The sequence below is a fragment of the Dermacentor albipictus genome, chromosome 1 (assembly GCF_038994185.2).
Source record: "Dermacentor albipictus isolate Rhodes 1998 colony chromosome 1, USDA_Dalb.pri_finalv2, whole genome shotgun sequence".
NCBI lineage: Eukaryota > Metazoa > Arthropoda > Arachnida > Ixodida > Ixodidae > Dermacentor > Dermacentor albipictus.
The window spans coordinates 498,064,319-498,086,532 of record NC_091821.1 but is presented as its reverse complement, the minus strand read 5'-3'; the positions used below and the strand labels follow the sequence as shown (position 1 = coordinate 498,086,532).

The 22,214-nt window shown below is 46.2% G+C and overlaps 1 protein-coding gene across 5 annotated transcripts in view; it reads left to right on the top strand.

Moving 5' to 3' along the window:
* Positions 1–20,425, top strand: part of Bcs1 (Bcs1 chaperone) — an 89,673-nt gene extending 69,248 nt beyond the window's left edge. For all 5 annotated transcript variants that reach the window (XM_065454566.1, XM_065454564.2, XM_065454568.1 and 2 more), the window contains one exon: positions 20,005–20,425. In XM_065454566.1, coding sequence (XP_065310638.1) covers positions 20,005–20,266 — 262 coding nt within the window. In that variant the 3' untranslated portion in view covers positions 20,267–20,425. The remainder of the gene's footprint in view (positions 1–20,004) is intronic.
* Positions 20,426–22,214: the final 1,789 nt, after the last annotated feature.

Sequence of the window (22,214 nt, the reverse complement as noted above, 5' to 3'; positions counted from 1 at the left end):
CGGGTGGCGCGGGGTCTCCCCTGCGTCTTCTCTGGACCTAATAAAGTTATTTCACTCACTCACTCACTCACTACGACTTCTTTTTTATTTCTTGACTTTCCGAGCTCAAACGCTCGGAAAAGGTGTTATCTCTACTACATCAAACTTGGAGCGCCAAATATTTGAATGGCTACGAGCCTGCTTCTATAGGCCTATTAGTTTCAGTGAGCCAGGTAATACCTAATGTTGCTTACTTCAAGCACATCATTGAAAACTCGCGGCTCGTGTAAATGCCTTAAATTGGACATTTCAGGTAGTAAATAAATAATTAAATGAGGCAGGATATAGACATATCCTTTTGAGCAGAAAGCATGACTGGAGGGCCAGACATGTGCGTGTTCATTTTTTCATAGCCGTAGTAAACAACAAAAGACAAGAAAGAAGAAAGAAGCATTATTATGTTGCTCGATACCTGTCTTCAACTTTTACCATCACAGGGCTGGTGTGGCGCCATCCTGTCTGTGATGAATTTGTGGAAAAAGACAAGACTATGCATAATTTTTTCTGATTCTGCTGCCCGTTTTCTTCTTTAATGAAGAACATTTTATAATGGCAGTTTAGACAACTTGGTTTAAAACAGAGGTTCCTACAATTACTAGGGGGAACTGTGGTGCTGTGATCATTCAGCCACCATGGGAATGATGCGTATGATGAGTAGTACATGGATTTGTCTATTCTTCATGCTTTGGACTTCGTGCGTTCTTGTGGCTTTGTTTATCACGCTTTATCTGGGCCTAAATTGCACTAAATTTCAAAGAAATTTATGATCTTATTTAAAACAGAAGTTAACAAAACTCTCTAACATGCATAGTCGCTGCGAATTGCAGTGATTCCACTTGTCCATGCATTCGTGGCATAATTGTTTCATATCGGGCTTCTTTGCTAGAAGTCCTGTGTTCAAATCCTGCCATCGGACAAGTTTAATAATGTTTACTTAATTGATTATAATGCAGTATTTTGATTACTTTGCAATATCATGAAGCCATTTACAGCCTGAAGGACGAAGTTTAGACGAATCCATGTACCACCCATGCTTCCCATGCTGACTGGACTGCCCTCTTGCAGCTTCCATAGACACTAATGCCGAAATTCGCTCAAGTAATTGTATGAAACTCTATGGTGAAGGCTACAGCGGAGCGACAACACCACCCACTGAGCGTTACGGAGTGCATAGTTCAAACTTGATTTTGGATGTTCACGTAGACCTCACTACTTGCGATTTCGGCGCCTATAATAAACTCGGTTGTCCTCAGCGAGTCACAGTGCGTTCAGCCAGTGGACTCATTGTGGTGGCATCGGTATCTATGCTACATGTGGCAGTCTGTACCTACATGGAACTTTAGTGAGTTGCCTTGCCCAGGACAGGGCTGGAGCTCGTGCTCAGATGCTGCAATCTAGCCTTGCTACGTGGTGCTTACCGGCTCTGTCCTGCACCAACTTGAACGATGGATAGTAGCTGCATCCAACTTGCACATTTTGAAGCACTATCAGTAGCCCAATACCAAGCGAAATCTCCCAAGGCGTCTGACCAGGGTCGACCAGGAGTGAGTGCGCGCTGGCAAACGTACATGTCGTTCGACTTTAAGTTTTACCGTGTAGTTCGAGGCTGGTTGAGTGTTGAAATCCAGTCGAAATTATTGCAACCCGATGACTACGACCATAGTGCACTAGAGTAGTGGTAGTGGGCCGAGGGGGAGGTGCGGGCAACACACGCGCATGAAGCAGAAAATCCTGAAAATCTTTGCAGCCGTGAGGCGGCGCTATGGAGCCTTTCACCTGGGGCCTGTCATGCCACTGTCACACGCACGCAATGGCCACCACCTGTACTCGTCCACGTATTTGTGTTCTGTGTTTTGTGTGTGCATTTGTTACTTCGTGTGCAGTTTTTATTTGACCAATGAGGTGACATGATGAAGCCTCGTCGGAAGAACTGCTTCGCTCCCAGTTGCAGAACTGGCCATAGTGGCATGAAGAAAGGGCCAAAGTTGTTTGGTGTGCCTGAGGACGACGAAAGGCGCTGTGTTTGGAATCAGAACCTTCATCGTGCTGATAAACCCCTGCAGCTGACTGACGCTGTGTGTGAGTTACAGGTTCGAAGAAAAGTAATTTACTTCAAGACTATGTTTACGTCATTGATGGAAAGCCAGTACGGATACCACGTTGGAAGCCTTTGCTTTCACCGGACGCAGTACCGACCATTCTTCTGAATGTTCCTTAATACCTGTCGAAGGTGGCAGTACGCAAAAGCCCTTCAAAAAAAAAGTTGTGCAGATCCTGCAGTGTGTGACTCGTCCAAGAAACCTTGCTTGCTAGTTGATGAGCTTGAAGTGGATGGGCCAGCAATTGACGTGCAGTACATGCCGTTTCATTTATGGAATGTGCTTCAACTTACAGAGCAGTGGGCTGGTCATAAATTTCGTGACTATGGTGGTCCTGCTTATTTTCATGCCTCTTTTAACAGTGATTCTCACGCTGTCATAATCGAAAAGACTGTTTTCATGAACTCAGAAAGTACACAAAGCAACGTTATCTGCCCGACGTATGTTTGCCGTACGTTAATATCAGAACCACTCTCGCACGCCATGGAAGAAGCGAAATAGGTGCTGCATGACTCTTTTGCTTGCTGTTTTACAGTGAAGCTATCTATCGCTAGGACCACGGGATTTCTTCGTGGCATAATGCCGACAGAGAACTATCGTCATCTATGACTCGTACCTCCGTAAGCCAGAAGCTACAAGCACTCACCTAAGTGAAGCGAACAGTGCATATGACATACAGAACAGCGTGTGTTTCAATAAAGAACTAGCTGAATACAAGCATCCGTAACACGTGCATAATTGATGACAAGGCACTTCTGCGCCTACATGCAATGCAAAGCACGTAGCACTCCCTGCATATATTTCTTGGTAAAGATTACCATTGCGCAAGCTGCTGCATCGACGGCAGCTTGACTGTTGCATACGAAGCAGGGAGTGACGTAGAACTACACTTTCATATGTAGAATAAGAACCCGCCTAGCAACTGATTTGTGTTGTGACACGCACATATAATGAATCCTGAAGAGCAGCGTGCATACGAGGTGTGGCGAATTCATCTTCTCTCTGCCCCACTCTTAGTAGGTGGGGGAAGTAGTGGCGTAAGCCAAGTCGCAGGCCATCGAAACTTAACAATTCGGTAAAGTGCATGTGAATGTCACCACGTGAACAATTTCAACCTACGTCGTAATGGGTAATTATTCTAGTCGTTGCAGCTTTGATGTCCAACCACCCTTACAGCACGGATTGGAGCCCATTTTTTATGTGTAAATAAAGCACTCTCTGCAGAACTAAACCTGTTTGTGCGCTTAATGTTTTCTTTTCAGTGCTGGTTCGGATAAGCCAGTCGTGCCACCAGCACGTGCTTGGACTCGCGTGTACCAATGACACTTTTGAACTTGTGTCCTTTCAAGAAAAAAATAACAAGAAAAGAAAACGAAGCAACTCGGTTTCTTTCCCCCCTTTCTCTCTCTCCTGTATGTTAGAGAATGCAGTGGAGCATATTGAAATGTGGTTTTCAATGCATACGAATACATGAAGGGTCAAAGCGAAAGGTCCAGCAGCACCACCTGTGTGTTTCTGAGAAAACTGCTTCACCTTCTCACGGACCACTACCGCTAATCTAGTGCACTATAGCTATGACACCGATAAACAGGGTGTCCAATGTTTAATTCCTACACGAGCGGCCACGGCCGAGCGTGAGCAGACGATAGCCGACTTCTTCAGGAAGTACGTACTTATTATTGAAATTAGAATGCATATTTTTGCTTACTTCAGTATACACAGTACCAGCAGGAAGAAGCGCACTGATTCAAACACCCTTCTTGATTGACGTCAGCTATTGGCCAATAGCCGTGTATCGTTAGCATAACCCTTTTAGGAACTACCAGGCATTATGTGGGATATCATTGACCTTAGTGAGGTTAGAAAAACTGGTGAGTTTTATACAGTGCTGACTAACCGCCACTATGCTATAGACTCTGCTATAGACTCCCAGATAAGAAGCAATACGGGGTAGGATTCCTTATCCATAAGAACATAGCGGGCAACTTTGACGAATTCCTAACATTAATGAGAGGGTAGCAGTAGTCTTAATAAAACTAAATAGGAGCTACAGAATAAGGGTAGTACAAGCCTGCAGTCTAACCTCCAGTCACGATAATGAAAAAAATAGAACAGGTTTATGAAAACATTGAGTACTCAGTATACTGTAGTCATGGGCAACCTTAATGCAAAAGTGGGGGAAAAGCAGGTGGGTGAACAAGCAATGGGCAACTACGGCATCTATTCGAGGAACACTAGAGGAGAGATGTTGGTAGAATTTGCAGAAAGAAATAAGCTGCAAATAATAAACATTTTCAGGAAGCATAGCAACAGGAAGTGGACCTGGAAAAGCCCAAATGGAGAAACAAGGAATTAAATAGATTTCATATTTTTTGCCAATCCCAGCATAGTGCAGGACGTACAAGTGTGAGGTGAGGTAAAGTAGAATGATAATAGGTTAGTAAGGTCTAGGATTCACCTCAATATGAAGAAAGAGTAAAATTAGTCAAGAAGAAACAGGCCAACTTAGATGCAGCAAGGGTAAAAGCAGACCAGTTCAGGCTGGCGCTTGCCAACAAATATGCAGCCTTAGAACAGGGAGATGAAGACCTAGAAGTAAGGAAGGAAACTAACTAGGCTGGCTTCAGAAGAAGCAATTGAAGTGGGAGGTAAGGCAACTAGTAGTCAAGCTCTCCTAAGTAACGAAGGACCTAATAAATAAATGACAAAGAATGAAAGCGTCCAATTCAAGAGAGCAGATAGAATTTGTGGAACTGTCAAAACTGATCAAGGAAAAAGTAAGGGATATTCAAAATTGTAATGTGAGAAAGACTGAGGAAGCAGTAAAAAATCGACGCAGCATGAAATCAGTGAGAAGATATCTTGGCATAGGACAAGCCATGACGTATGCACTGAAAGATAAGCAGGGCAATATCATCAGCAATTTCGAAGATGTAGTAAAATCACTGGAAGAATTTTATACTGATCCGTTGTGGGATTCTATCGCGGACAGCCAATTTTTTGTTCGAACACCCCCTGGCACGCTTTGGCCTCTGCGGCCCCAGCCCATGGGCCGCCCTGTTTCCAGCTTTGATCCCCCGGCTACCCCTTAGGTGCCCCGGAGATCTTGCGCGCCTGCTTTACTATAACCTCAGGTGCTCTCCTGAGGGCTCCATTTGCTGGTTACATGTGCCCTGAGCACTGCCCTGGTTACATGAGCACTGCTTGTAAAAAATCCAATTTATCGTCGCAACGAAAAAAGCGACCCGCGACTTATGCAACACCAGTCAGAACCTTGCCCATTCAGATGCAGCGGTAACCAAATGGGGCGTCCATGCCCACTGCCTCACTGCGCGGGCACCCAGCGGCAAAGTGTAAATAAACTCGACCGCACTCCGTAATGCCGGCATGTCTAGGGGATAAGCGCATACAATACGCGCTAAGCAACTTACTCCGTAGTGCCTAGGCAGAGTCGTATATTCAAGGAGCAGAAGCCACCAGACTTTCTCTCACCCCCGCTCTTACTTGTGGCTGTGCCCAAACGACTGGCGATCCCTCAAATGAATGTCTCGTCTCCCTCTCTGCCACAGACCGTTGCCTACTGTCTCGTGCCTGCGACTCTACACCATCTGGTGGCGGCCCGGTACACTCACGATGCTTAATGATAATTTGCAATTACTGGCATAATGGTCTGAAATTCGGGAATGTCTATAGACTTTGATAAAACTCTCCATTTAAGCATCTCTAATAAGATTAACAAGCTAGCTTTTACGTACATAGTAGAAGACTTCAAGTACTTAGGTGTCACCTTTTAACTTAACGTCCGACATGGACAAAGCAAGTTCATCGTGTATGTTGTTCGGCACGAAGGAAGTCAAGTTTCTTAAAACTCAAACTGAAAAACTCAGCTAATTCACTTCGACTAAAGGCATGAAAAGCAATTAGACCAGCTTTTGAGTACGTGAAAACAGTGTAGGTGGTATTCGTCGGAGAAAAAAAGATACTTGAAATCATTCAGAGATTATCCGCCGGATTAATATTCAATCGTTATGAATGTCATGGCTCTCGTTCAGCTATGTTGGTACTACCAAATCTGCAATCACATTCAAAAGGGAGGAAGGTCGAGATTCATGATGCTTCGTTCGATATACCTTCATAAGCTGCGAATTCGACCTGAGGATGTCTTTGACAAGTACAGTATACAACGAGAGCATCCCACCACAAACATATGTATAATATACAACCCGTTTATGCATGCATGAATGCATATAAATATTCCTTTTTTTCTAAAGATGATAGCTGAATGGCATGTATTACCAAATAGTTTCTTATGCCTCCTGAGTGAATTGTATTGTACTGAAATTGTGTCCCTCTTTTGTATTATGGTGGATTTTGGTTTATTCATATTTCTTCCTTTTTTTCATTTTTGAAAAGATTCATGTCTGCATTGACTGTTTGTATTTCTTCTCCTGCTTAGACTTTTATTGGTCTACAGTATGTACTAAATCAATATAAAAGATGATGCTGAAAATAGGTTCCAAGAACAGATGGAGAAGTGTTCATAGCAGCGTGAGACGTACAGGGGAAATGGGTTTTGTAGGTGCAGAATTCCTCAGAAAGCGCCTGCTGAGTGCCACGATGAACCCTTCCTACAGTCGTTCCCTACTCCTTTCGCTAGCTAGGATACGTCGACAGAGGCATTGCTGCAGAAAGATTTAAAAGTGGGCAAGTGAATACCTATCCATTACATACAAACCTAACACGAGAAAGAATACAGGACAAGCGCTAGACAGTTGACCAGCACTTGTCCTGTATTCTGTCTCGTGTTTTGTTTGTATTTGCGCTGCCTAAGAATGGAGAGGCATTGCTATAGGCTGCAAATGTGGCTGGCTGGAACTGGTGTAGCAACGCCACGGTGAAAATGAGCGAGGCCTAGCTGTACAATTATGCAATTATTTTTTTGTGCACGGCTTTCATTTGAGAAAGGTTTGAGCAAAAAAGTTATTGTAAACAAAAGAGCTGGTGGCAAGCAACTTATAATGACGCACAAATACTACCTGCGTTGTGTGTGTGCGTGTGTGTGTGAAGTAGGGGGTTAGAGTGGGGAGGAGGAGGAGGAAACAACTTTATTCAAGAGAAATTTCAGGGCTTTGTAGATGCCACTTGTTTGCGGCGACCTCTTCCACCCAGGCAATGATTGCTTTTTGTACTTTTTCTTCTGGGGACCGTGTTAGGGCCCCCTATGTTGTTTCTGAGGGAGTTGGCAGAAGGTCTCTGGGTGGGGGAAGGCCCTCGCATTCCCGGCGAATGTGGCTTTGGTTTCCTGTGGCGTTTTCGTCGCAGTTTTTGCAGAATGTGGAGGTGGCATGAAGTCTGTGCTTCAAAAAGCTTGCATGACAAATAACACTCTGTGTCATTTGTCTGAGCACTTGATAAGGTGTACACATCACATTCGCAACTAATCAGAGTGAACAGATTGCAATAATAATAAGAAGTAGAATTAAGGAAGGACAGCAGTCTCAGTGATTCCTTCATCTTAGAACTCATTTATTGTGACAGCAGCAGTCTCCCCTAGTGAGGACCACCATTCTATGCTTGCTGGCTCCTTCAAATTGCATTCACTCGCATATGGGGAACCACACAAGAACCCAGTGGTTATAGGGCTGTTTGTTAGGGGAGGGGGTGGGGGGCGGGTGAAGGGTATGGCTCATGAAGAAACATATTTCAAAGTAGGCATGGTTTTCTTTTTGATTTTTTAACGTCATCCAACCAGACACCATTGCTCGGAGTGACGTACCCATCAATGACATTAACATTACCGAAGAAGGTGTGTTGAACTTAATATTGAAACTCGATATTAAGAAGTCTGCAGGGCCAGATGGCATTCCGAACTTGTTTTTGGTACGGTACTCATTATGGACCTGTCGCTACCTCACTGTCATATTTCGCAAGTCCCTGGCATCCTCTACAGTTCCCTCATCCTGGAAAATGGCTCAGGTTCTTCCTTTATTCAAGGCCAGTGACAAACACCTATTATCTAATTATAGAATAATTTCTATAACCTCTCATTCGTGTAAAATGTTAGAGCATATTATTTACGAACACATTATGGAATACCTTATTGAGTCACATAAATTACCAACTAATGTCCAGCACGGCTAAGACATGAGTTCAGCACATTAACACAGCTAAGTCAATTTACACATGACATTTGTGTTAACCTCGACAGGGGCAACCAAATTGACGCAATCTTCATTGACTTTTCAAAGGCATTTGATACAGTGATTCATTCGAAATTGATGTATAAACTTGACGCCATCCTTAATCCCTGCATTCTCAGCTGGATTTCTAGTTCTCATTCCGATCGATCTCAATTTGTGTCCTTTAACAGAGCTCATTCCAGGGTGACAGAGGTGCCTTCAGGAGTGCCACAAGGTTTCGTGCTGGGTCAATTGCTTTTCTTGATCTTTATAAATGATTTGCCTCGTCACATAACCTCAAATATACATTTTTATGCTGATGAATGTGTATTATATCATAAAATTTCCTTCTTTGATGACCATTTACAGCTTCAAAAATTATTTTCTAATTTTAGCTCTTGGTGCGATACCTGGCAAAGGACAATTAACATTCGTAAAACTGTTGTTATGACTTTCACTAATGAAACAACGCCTTCCGCTTTTACTTACAAAGTCAATAATACTCCAATTTAGAGCGTTAGTGAATATAAACACTTTGGTCTTGTTTTCACACCCAGTGTGTCTTGGTCGAAGCACATAGATTTAACAACCTCAAAAGCACTGAAAAAGTTAGGCTGTCTGCGCCGCACATTGACCACAGCCCCAAGGGATACTAAACTACTGATGTATAAATCACTAATTCGGCCTGTACTAGAATATGCTTCTCCCATCTGGAATCCACACAAACGGTGCGACATTAATCAGATTGAGGCCATCCAAGAGAAAGCGATCTGCTTCATATGCCATAGGTACGATAGGGATTTTTCACCGTATACAGCGCTTTCATTCCTAGGCTTACAACCGCTCTCAGATCGCCGACGCACGGAATCACGGAAGTTTTTGCATTGCATTATTAACTCTTCCTGCCGTATATCTTCAGATAACTACCTAACTCCTGCAAAACCATCTAATACTAGAAGTCACCATCACCTAAACATCGCACCTTATTTTGCCCGTACGGACACTTTTGAATACAGTTTATTTCCCCGTGTAATCGAGTACTGGAATTCTTTGCCTGGTTCTACTCGTTCTCTTCCTTTAAACTTATTCTTGGTGGCCATTGAATAGTTTTGATTTATATTGGTTTGTATTGTTCGTATTGCCTGTATTACTTACTATTTTCATTTCTCTGCCTTTCCTGCAATAGCCTGATCGGGCTGCAGTATGTACAAATAAAAATAATAAACGTTAGAAACAACACCAACATTAAAAAAGAAATAATTAATTGAAAAGTAGTTATAATAGTACAGAAAACATTGGGTGGATTAGGTAACTTCGGTTCTTTTCTTTTTGATGTACACAATGTACTTGTAAATGCATGTTGTGAAATTTTAACTTCAACATGGACAGACTCCTGCCTAAGTAGGCTATGTTTATGTAGTCAAAATGCACAGCTTTGTAGAACCTTTTGTTCGCACCGGTTTGGCCAACGGCTTATGCTATATTTTTCTTGGTGGTTTGGCAATTTGTTTTTTAAATAGATTTGGTTAAGATAATCTTGGTGAATCAAGTTTATTTTTGCTTGTTTTCTGCGAAACAGTCACATTTCTTTGTTTTCACCGTTCAGTTGGACAACGTCCAAACACTGATCTGCCTGACATGGCTCCAGCATAGAATTTTACCTTCAAATTTGAAGTCTCCTTACACAATTTGCGAAAATTAAGTTTTCTATGTACATCAATGTTTAGGCTGCTGGTAATGAAGCAGTTGCTAAGTTAAATGCTTCATGCTTTTTAGATGACTAGTTTCGAATGTCTCTCCTGGGACATTCAAATAGACCCTGAGGCCAATAAACTTCTACTAAAACTGATATCATGAGCAAAATGGCAAAGTGCCACCTACGAGATTACAGTGATCTTGTTGTGTCTGTATATTTGCAGTACTACCATTTTGGTCGTTTGGCACCTGTGTATATAGTGAAGCACTGTGTAAACGACATGGTGTTGTCACTTTGACATCGCTGTTCACTTCCACCAACCACCTTATTCTTGGCGTATTCTATATTTAGGTATGTGCCATGTTTGCGGCTTATCATCATCATCATCATCATTGTCATGTGCTCCTTCTCTTTGCCGCCGACGCTGTTTTCACGAAAATCATAATGGAGAATTGCACGCAAACGTGCTGCCATCTTGTCAAGAACAATTTCTGTGTGGTGCACTGTGGGGATGCGTGACTCTCACGCGTCCCCTGATATCTTGTTTTCCCGCATAGCTCTTATCTTCTGCAGTGCGGCTTCGCCGCGTGACCTGGCGCCCGCGGTGGTCGGAGTGGTTGAGGGGCAGTGCGAGAGATGGCGCGAGTGTTGCGCTGCTAGCGCCGCCTCACGGCAGGGTTACTTGGGGGTGCGGGAAAGATAAGGGGCTCACTTTGGCGGCGGATCGGCGAGCAGCGTGGACGTCCCGGGCGCGCACCGATCCATGCTTCTGCGAGACCGTCTCGCGTGGCCTCCTTCGAACGCGCCACCGTTCGCGTGACCGTACGCGCAAACGACCAGGCGTTGGGATCAAGCATGGGGCGAACATATTCGCTCGTTATCCGGTCGTGGTGAGTCGGACTTCTAGATTTGTCGCGCGCCCATCGGCATGTTTTGTGGATAGTTTTGTGGATGTCAACATGCTAAGCCTTTCGCAAGTGTTTTTTTAATGGCATTCGTTGGTACGTGAGCCACGTGGTCTGCATCCTGGGAAAGCGAGGCTTAGCGCCCGCGGAGCAGTGGCAAGCCTGAAGCGAGTGAGTACGGAAGCCTCGTGGGTGGTCCGAATTTCTTATGTAAATAGCTTCTATCTCTTTGACTGATGAAGTCGCGGCTCAGGGAGCCGGGTGGCCGCGGGCCACGGGTGCCACTACGGGCTGACTGGTATTGCGGCTTGGCACCGGGCGCTCCGACACCGTCTGGGACGGTGCGCCGTGAACTCGGATGCTGTGTGCATCGAACAGGGTAGGACCACCTAGCAGAGCTGACGTCTCCTCGCGGCTGCCTGTATTGCGCCCATTTTGGGTGTTGTTTTTGGATGCCAGTTGTTGTCAGGGTAGCGACGCTTTAGGCCTAAAGCTTTACGAAGCTGCCTGTCGCACGTGGAGGGACACAACCTGGTGGGCCGTGGCGTTGAGGTGTACTTTGCTTCCCTCATTCTAGATAGCCTCGCACGAATTGAAATTACTCGTTCGACTCAACGAAGCGAGCTTCGTTCACATGAACTTAGCATCTGAGTAGCTGCTGTAGGGGTTGAAGGACGGACTCCGGGATGAAAACCCAAACTTGGGAGGGTTTATTCTACGTTATATACAGAGAGGTGAGAGTCATGTAACAGTCGTACAGTCATTACGGGCCGGCAGCAACTCGGACGCTGCGACCCGCGGCAAGAAGTTCGAGAGAGGTGAATCAGGGAATCAGGGAATGCTCTGGTCTCTCTGGAATGCTTCTTATAAACCCTTCGAGCACTGGAAGTCGCGTCATGTTTGGCCAATGGGAGAGTCCGCTCAGATGACGCCATTTTCAGCCAATGGTAGGCGCCCGTGCGATGGTGTCATACCCGGCGAAGAGAGTCGGCGCCTGGTCCTCCTCTCTTGATCACTTGATCCCCCTGCGATCTTGCCTCGCAGACTAACAATGCGCTTCTTCCAAGGAGGAGAAGGGGAGGGGGGTGCTCATGCTCCATTGTCCTAGGACCCACCTGCTCCCCGTGCTACGGCCGCGCAGCGGTTGCAAATGTCTTCTTCAAAGGCGAAGGGGGATGATTGGGCTCCCTTGTCCGAGGTCCCTTTCTAATCCTGGCGGCGAACGAACTTGTCGGCACGTGAACTTGTTTGCACTTGTCTGGTGCTCCTCTGGAATGTGCTTTCCTGCTTCTGCATTCCTCAATTAGCTGTGCTGCGATTTGATGTGGTCTGGGGAACTCGAAGTAGCCTCAGGAAACGGCGCCATATCTAACACTGCCCGATCTTTTGCTAGCCAAGCTGAACATCGTACCACGTGGGCGATGCGCATGCAGACTTCCTCTCCCTTGCACTACATTAGTGTTTGCCGAGTGTGTTGCGTGTACGCAGCGTGAGTGGAGTCACGCCTGGTTTGCTGTCACCTGCACATCGTCTGCGCTGCCGCCCCGGGCTAGGATCGAGCCACCCCGGGCAATGGTGATGCTGTGGCCGGTGCGGCGCAGCGACTTCGGTGGCCTCCTGTATCCAGCTCACAACCCTCGGCGGCGGACAAGAACCGGCGGTCACCGACAGCTACGGCGGCTCTTGCCAGCAGGGCGCGTCGGCGCGAGCGACGCTTGCTCGTAACGACTACTGCGTCGTCGTTTGCGGAGTCCTGGCCTGGAATTGTGCCGTCGAGTCTGCAAAGCTGCTGCTGTGACCGGCGGATGCCAGCGGTGTACCCAGGGACAATGTCGGCTCGCATGCTATGGACAGTGTGTGGACATTTCTTCGGCGCGGCCACTGTTGCATGTACTACCTTGTTCGCGAAGCACGCGTTGATGTTAGATCGAGTGACATGTTTCGCCGGAATATGTAGTGATTTAAGGTTGGAGGGATGTGGGGATGCGTGACTCTCACGCGTCCCCTGATATCTGGTTTTCCCGCATAGCTCCTGTCTTCTGCAGTGCGGCTTCGCCGCGTGGCCTGGCGCCCGTGGTGGTCGGAGTGGTTGAGGCGCAGTGCGAGAGATGGCGCGAGTGTTGCGCTGCTAGCGCCGCCTCACTGCAGGGTTACTTGGGGGTGCGGGCAAGATAAGCGGCTCTCTTGGGCGGCGAGCGCGGCGGACGTCCCGCGCGTGCGCCGATCAATGCTTCTGCGAGACGGTCTCGCGTGGCCGCCTTCGAACGCGCCACCGTTCGCGTGACCGTACACGCGAACGACCAGACGTTAAGATCCAGCATGGGGCGAACATATTCGCTCGTTATCCGGTCGCGGTGAGTCAGACTTCTAGATTGTCGCGTGCCCATCGGCATGTATTGTGGATGGGAACTCGGCTAGCAGGCATTGATCTATAAAAGGTGCAATAAATGCCCTTGTGATTGTTTGCACTACTGTGTTGTCGTTTTTTTTTGTCCCAAGAGCATGGGTGTGAGAATCCCACAACACATAATGTAATCCTCGTCCACTATAGTATTGCTTGACATAGCTTCCGAAATACATGCACAGATGCCACTGCTCTCAGTCTGTGTGGAGCACAAAGCCTTGCACTAATTGCCCAGCACTGTCATTGCGCGATAGATCAGCCTCATAGGCTATAGATTGATCTGCAAGATATCTTTAGACCCATGTACGCTGGCGGACTTGGTCTGGTGCATCTATTAGTGTGACAAACTGTTTGTTTCTTCTTTTTTGTGATATTTCACATCCACTACTACGATATTTCATACAAGTTAATTTAGGGAATGCTTTACCCAACTTGGTAGTTTGATGTCAATATTCCGAGCATCCTTGTTTGTGGGGTTTCATGTATTGCTGTGCAATTCCTCTTGGTTGAGTTTTTCTACTGAATATTTCTACACAGTGTCGAAACAAATTTAGTATCAATAATTTTGCCACCTCCCCTTTACCATTCTACATTTTCTTATCTGCCAGGGCATGACATACTTCAGCGAGTCTGCAAGATGCCTTTATACCCATGTTCAAAAACATTTTTCTTTAACTTACACGGTGAAACACTACCTGTGAAAACTTGGTAGCACAAAAACGGCATATTTTGTATCTACTGTTGCCTTTGCGGTGTACCCGAAACTATAGAGCATTGCTTCATAAGTTGTAAAGTTGCATTAATGTTTTGGTATGTGCTTCAAAGGACTCTTAAGAAAGGCTTGATTTTGAACCAGCATACCATCTGATGTTTGATTGCACCCTGCAAAGATGCATTTGACATATGTCAAAATTTCAGTGTGCTAAATTATTAATCACTTGAAGGACATGTGTGACCTAACAGTTTCAACTGTACTGGTACCACCTCTTGATAAGTAGCCTATCGAGAATTATGATATTTAATGAAGATACTAGTAATTACATGGTATTAATTCAACAGCAAGTCATACCCATAGCTAAGCAATATAAACACCTGGGTGTAAACAAAATATGAAGGCAAGACTTGCTAAAGCACTCACCAAGATAATCTGAAAACAAACATCGAGTCGCCATCCCAGGCTTGCGAAAGTGGATGCCCAGCGAAGCTGTAAAAAACCGCCACTACAACTACTGAGGGGGTTATGCAATGCTTTATTGCTTTAAAGTAATGGTATAGTAACGGTAATTTAGAGTAATGGTAAAATGGGAGTAATGGAAATTTTGACAGCACGCCGCCGCCCATAGTGGTGTTGCAGCAACATTGAAATAAGTTGCTGGGCTGGTTCTTTTATATACAAAAGCCTAGGGATGCCACTCCCTATGCTGCAAGTTGTCGGCTTGGCAGCTTGCGCAACAGTAATCTTTACCGAGGAGCGCTGCATGCTTTACATTGCTCACAGAAGCGGCTTATAAGTTATGTGGTTTGGATGATTGTTTTATGCTTGTTCTTTATTGAAACGTGCTCTTCTATATGTTGTATGCGTGGTTCCAAAGAATGTATGCACTGTTTGCTTCACTTTGCTGAATGCTTACAGGGGTATGAGCCACTGCTCCTGACCTTGCACTGCTGCCGAGATTGGCCCACATTTTTGCTGACGGAAGCAGCACGAAAAATGCCAACCAACTAGAGGCTACCAGCTTTGCTGTGAAAGGAAAAGCGGAATGCAGCAGTAGTGAAACACAGAGTACTTTAGGGTCACAATAAATACGAGATAATGCATGGACTCTGGAAAAGAGTAATGGTGCCAATGCTAATGTTCGCTAAGCCATTCTATGCTTAAAATCAGATATCTTGTCAGAGTTGGACGTTAACCAAAGATCGGTAGGCTGGTTGACTTTGGGAGCCCATGGTAAAACCACAAACGTGGCAATGCAGGGTGACATGGATTGGGCTTCTTCTGGAGTCAGAGAAGCGCAGAGCAAAATCAGTTTTGAAGAATTGCTCAGGAACAAGGACCGAAATAAATGGGAGGCGAAGTGCACAAGAATCTGTAGCCGAAAAGCGTGGATACAAACTGGAGGAAGAGGTCAAGAAAGTTGGCAATCAAGTATAGGGTTTTTGTTAGTGTACAAAGGGGGTTAGTCAGAAAAAAAAATTGAGAGAAAGAGACAGTGAATTGGATGCGAATAATCGAAACAAAAAAGAACATAGAGATTCACATGAATGGGAAGGAAGGAATTAGAACGGAAGATCTGTACGATAACACAAAGGGCAGTGCCTTGCTATTTGAGGCTCGACCTGGTTACCTGAGGAGAAAAAACATACCGGAGCAAATATTTGCAACAAGATGAAGCATGTGTATGTTGTAGCAAAAATCGAGAAACCACTCAGCACTTCCTAATGAAATGTGAAGAAATTTACCCAGTGAGACCTGTAGGTAATGTACGTCTTCCAGAAGTGCGTAGAAACATGAACCGGTCAGCAGTCAAGATGAGCAAGGGACATTTAGAGTACCGGTGGAAAAAAAAAGCAAGGAAGAGATTGATACGACTGGATCCGTTACATGCATATAGGCAATAAGCAAAACGTGAACAAGGTGAATGCAGGAGCCAATGTTTCGACAAGTGGACTTGTCTTCTTCAAGGCGACGTATGCTTTCCTCGCCACAATATATATAGGTGGGGTTTCTACTATTGTAGGGTTCTCACACCCGCTCTTGGGACAAAGGAACGACAACACAGTAGTGCAAACAGTCACAAGGGCATTTATTGCACTTTTCATAGATCAATGCCTGCTAGCCGAGTTGCTATCCACAAAACATGCTGATGGGCGCGCGACAAATCTAGAAGTCTGACTCACCGCGACCGGATAGCGAGCGAATATGTTCGCCCCATGCTGGATCCCAATGCCTGGTCGTTAGTGCGTACGGTCACGCTAACGGTGGCGCGTTCCAAGGCGGCCACGCGAGGCGGTCTCGCAGAAGCATGGGTCGGCGCGCGCGCGGGACGTCCACGCTGTTCGCCGATCCGCCAGGAAAGAGGTAGCGCCTTGTCTCTCGGCGCCCAAGTAAGCCCGCCTGTCGGCGGTGTTAGCAGCGCAACACTCGCGCCATCTCTCGCACTGCGCTTCAACCACATTGACCGCCGCGGGCGTCACGCAGGCCACGCGGCGAATCGGGATTGCATTAGATGGGGGAAAACAAGATATCAGGGGACGCGCGAGAGTCGCGCATCCTCACACTATATACCTCTACCCCACCTATATATACTGTGGCGAGGAAAGCATACGTCGCCTTGAAGAAGACAAGTCCACTTGTCGAAACGTTGGCTCCTGCATTCACCTTGTTCACGTTTTGCTCATCGTCTTGAATTTCCATCTCCCGCATTCCCCGTATTTTCTCTGGATGCATATAGGCAGCGGTACAAGGTAGGTAGAGATGTTTTGAAGAGAAAAAAGATTAAGGAGATGTGTAGAAAACTGCTAGAATGAAAAGCATGTACCTGATTAGCTCAAGGAGGCTGGGTGTCAGCGCCTCATTTCAAAGGGGATGCCAATAAATCGTCATCAAAGCCTGAGTGGTGGGGCCAACTTCAGTAGAATGTGTAAAACTTGACGTGTGTTGGCAGTGCCAACACATTGTATCACTTCATTGCTTTATTGCTAATTGCATTATTGTTGAGATTTATTGTGACACAGGCTCTGCTGATTTTCCCCTCCTAATGTCAACTAGAATATCGGCTACTCCTGGTTGCTCTTTTATCCACACCGCTGTCTTCCTGTACCTTAAGGCTACACATATCCTTTGTCTTTCAGTTGCTCATTGCGTATTCTTTAGCTACCTCTCAAGCTTTTTAATACGAAGCATTTCTTTGCCTAGTCGGAGTCAAAACCAAATGCAAGGCCGCCCAAGGTCACAAAGCCTGTTGCCGATGCGCGCAACCTCATGTGTCTGCTCGCTGGCCGCTATTCCCTCAAGTCTCCTTGCTCAACGCGCACACACATACTCTCCCACGCACGCACTCGCTCGCACACCGCCAACGGCTTCACGCCTCCTCTTCTTGCTGTACTCGTCGATGCTGGTGTACGCGCGACAAATAGACGTGGCTCGGTTGTGCCAGTTGCGCTTTGTTGCACAAAGGCCTTTACTGCCACATACAATAATAAATCCTTGAAAATATCACGTGGAAAAGGAGCGTAAGAGTGCTAAGGCACTGCACGCACTACAGAAGTATACGTACCGAAGCGATGAGCTGACGAGACATGTGTGACTATAGAGTGTGGGCAACAAGAAAAGCGACATGCGACCGAAGAACAGTGGCGCCCTAATCGAATGGCCGCTGCACCAGTTGAAACCAAACTGCGTTGATTGGAGGACTGCCACTGATGGAAAGCAGATACATACTTTCAAAAGCACTCTGTCGAAGACGAATGTGGTGTGGTGTGTACTGTCTGCAACCACCTCTGTTACTGATCGTACGTCGTCAGGGTGTCGCGGCCCGCGCATGTGGCGGTCCTCGAGTGAGCGTTTCCCCGGGCGCACGTGAGTTCGTTTGGACTTTGAACCACATGCGGGGAGAAATGCTTTGCATTGACTTAGAGCATCATCGAAAATGGTTTCTGCCGTAATATTTTGTTAACCTCCAAGATTCTGCCCGAGATGTTAGAATGCAATGATAATACACTTTTCATGGATATTGGCAAGCTGCTGGTCATGACTTTGTATAGTGTCTACCGTATGCGCTCCATCCCATTTCTATTCTGTGAATTTCTCTCTCATAATCAGTCCCTTGCGAGTCATTTGTCTGGGTAAACATATTGTTGCACAGATTCTAGACGATGACTATTGGTCATGAATTCTTATCTTGCCAGGCTCGGTGACGATTGTCTGCAGGTTTTGAGAGAGATTTACCTAAGAAATACCGTTTGCGTTGAATTGGAAGGGATGAGGAGCAAGGAGAAAATTGATATCAACAAGGGACTGAGGCAGGGGTGCCCTTTATCGCCACTGCTGTTTATGATGTACATGGTGAGGGCGCTAGAAGGAAGTTATATCGGGTTTAATTTCTCACACAAACAGGCGGGTACAGTAGTAGAGCTGCAGCTTCCAGGTTCATTCTATGCAGACGACATTGTGTTGCTAGCTAACAAGCAAAGTGACTTGCAACTTCTGGCTAATATCTGTGGACAGGAAGGCAGCAATATAGGTTTGAAATTTCGTGTTAGAAAATCAGGTGTTATGGTATTCAATGAAAACAGTGAACAGACAGTGGCAATGCAGGGCCAGGAAATACCTCGGGTAACAGAATATAAATACCTTGGTATATGGAGAAACAAAGGCAATAGATATATGTTAACACAGGAAAAAACAGTAACAGTGAAGTGGAAGAGAAATGCAGCCATAATGAAGCACAGAGCGCTATGGGGATACAATAGGCACGAGGTGCTCAGGTATGTGGAAAGTTATAATCGTTCCAGGACTTCCTTTTGGAAATGCGATTGTTTGCTTTAAATCAGGGGTATTATCAGGACACAATGGTAACCAAAAATCAGTGGGCTGCCTCGCATTGGGCACTCACAGGAGGACTACAAATGACTACAAAAGCTGTGCAGGGTGATATGGGCTGGACTAGTTTTGAAGGGAAGGAAGCTCGCAGTAAAATTGAGTATGAAGAATGACTGAGGAACATGGAAGAAAGTAAATGGGCAGGCGGAGTGTTCGGATATTTGTACAGAAAAAACATTGATTCACAGTGGAGGAAAAGAACTAGGAAGCTTACCAGCAAGTATGCGGCCTATAGGGCGGGCAACAAAGAACGTCAAGCGGAAAGTCAGAGAGGCTGGAATAATCTCATGGGTGGCGGCAGTGGAAAAGAAACCTGCCTTGAGTGACTACTTAAGAGGAAAAAACGAAAAAAGAAACAAATTATGATAACTCAAAGGGAAGTTCATTACTTTTCAAAGCGAGATCGGGATGCCTTAGAACACGCACCTATAAAGCGAGATATAAGAAGGAAGAAGAAGCATGTGCTTGCTGCGGTAAAGCTAGGGAAACTATGGAGCATGTTTTATTAGAATGTGAATACGTCTTCCCAGCAGACGATTTAGGCACCGATGGCCTCCTTGAAGCCCTTGGGTTCAGCGAGAGCAGTAAAAAACTAAACATGTCTGCAATAGGGATTAGTAAGAGGCGATTGGAGGATTCGTGGAAGAAAAGTAGGGAAACGACAAAAAACGGAGACGTGCAAAAGCAAAGTTTGCAATAAGGGATCAGAAAAATTGGTTGTGGGAGTCGATAGTGTTTTTTTTCTTGTTTAACCTAGGTAGGACATTAGGCAGTATAATAGCAAGAGCTTGGTGTCGCAACCCACCGCGCCGTTCCAAAGGGGACGCTCATAACATCCATCGATCCATCCGTCGCGGCCCATGCAAGAGGCTGCGTTTCGACCAGAAAGCCCACCTTCATGCATAGCATTCGCCTTGAGCGTTTCCCGGTAAACATCACGGTTCATACACTGCAGTTGCCGGGTGGCGTGAGACACAGTTGGGGACCTTTGAATGCTATCGCATTCCACTCTTAAAGGCGAAGCTTAAGTGTCGTCCAAATTTTTTTAGTCTGTTCATTACATGTACTTCTGTTTCGTAGGTTGGACCCCGCCCTGATCCGTCCCGGTCGCGTGGACGTGCGCGAGTTCGTGGGTCCTGCGAGTGACCACCAATTGGCGGCGCTGTTCCGTCGCTTCTACCCGCAGGAAGGGGAGGCCGATGCCGGCGCCTTTGTCCAGGCCGTGCGGCAAGAGTTCGGCGAGACGCCCCTGAGCATGGCGCTGGTGCAGGGATACTTCCTCTTCCACAAGGACGAACCACGGTCAGCCATCCGAGACGTCGCACAGATGGCCAAGTTGTGACCTCGGCGCTGCCCACTGGGCGCGCCACTGCAGTTGTACTAGTACTATACATACGTGCGAATAACAATTTATGCGGAATTAAAGAGACTCGCGGTAACTTTGACTTCGGCCAACTATAAAAGGCAGATGAGTCGACGTTTCCTTGGTACAATTTCTGGATTTTGCACTTCTGTCTGATTGCAGTAGTAATCGGTTTTGGAGTAATACAATAGTAAATAGGAATTTTATTAGTGGTGTGCGAATAGTCGTTTTTGAGACCGGATCAAATAGAGTAAAAGCAAATCGAACCGAATATTATTCGAATAGCTTTCGTATAGTAAACTGCCGTTCCCACCATCGATGCCCTATAGCATAAAGACAACGTTAGCAAGTTTCTGTCGTTACACTGTGCATCTCGAGCACAACACAACAGAATAGCGAATACCGACAACACAATAGCGACAGCGTCTTCGCTTGTATATGTAATGAATCGTGCTCAGAATGAGTCAAGCACGCCTACACTGGCGCCCGTCCATGTCCTTACACGCCTACCAAGTTGAAATGCTCAAGCTTTAACCCTCTCAAGCCGTGCCCACGAAGTTTGAGCCAATGTCGATCCTGTTCAACGAAGGTTAACCTGGCGCCGTCGAGTTCATGCACTCGCTACCGGCGTACCTGAACTGAAATGTAAGCAGTTAGGTCGAACTGAACTGCTTTTATAGTTCAATTCTGGTCTTAGCGATTTGAAATCAGCTACACTTAACTTTGCATGGTGCGAACACAATAAGCGGCGACACAGCGCTGTGCCAACATCTGTACGTCACCGTACCTGTAGGCTGTTGCCCGCATTCGCACGTGTATGGGTGGGCCTGTAAGTGCTGCTTTGCCGACACATTTCTCAATTTCAGAGATGCACTGTTTGCCTCTGCGTCAAGCTGCAAACAAGAGATGGTGTATTCGCTATGCAGCAGCATAAACAACTGTCTCGCTCATTTATACCAACGCTGTGCGAGCGATGGCATCCGCGCGTTTTCTTGAGAGAACAACATGGCCTACAAATGAGCCCTTATGTGAGCACAGTTTTCTCTAATAATCCTCTATGGCACGTTAAAGATGTAAGTATGATGGAGTTAAAGAAAAGCGAGAATGAGTTAACAGCTCGTAATATATGTATCTGGATCACAGTTGCCGTTATTTAAGTGGTTCGGCCGCTCATATTGACTCGTCTCGGGGTGTAACAGCATGGCACATATGCGCAGATATGCATGTTTTGCTACATTTTGACACTATTTCATATCAGCGATGGACCTTTTCCACAATATTTGACGATAACAACGACCTGCGGCTGTAGATGTCGATGTAAACAAGTGCACTGCTTTAATAAATCAGACGCAGAAGGCTGCGCTCGAAGGCTTTTTGAATATGCGAAACGCCTATGATATGTAAAAAGAATACAAAAAGTGATGTCCAAGTGCAGAAATCAGTGACAATTTCCAAGGCAGCCGTGCCGCCAAACGGAACTCAGCGTGCCTTTATCGGCTGCCCTGTTTGCAGAACAGCGCAGTCAGGCCTGCTCACCCAGTAGTCATTGAGTGCTACATATGGCTTCAAGAACGACATGCTGTTCCGAAGAAGCCATTAATAATGATTCGCGATCCACGAAACGCACAACCGACGTGTACTCAACGTGGGCGCCGGTACACAAATCAACCGGCGAAAGCCCCGGTACCCTTCCAAAACATTTTCAGCGGCGTGCGGCAGAAGGCAGCACAGGAAAATGAAAGAGGCGGATTGCGACATACCTGCGGATATCGCTTCAACGCAAGAGCGGCGAAAACATAGCGCGCACAAAGGTATGAGCCGTCTGTAGATCCCTGTCAAGATTGGCGGCGAGGAGTTACGGAGTCGCCATCTGTCGGAAGCGCCTCGCTGACGTAGTATGAGTGATCACGCAGCGCGCTCCTCATAG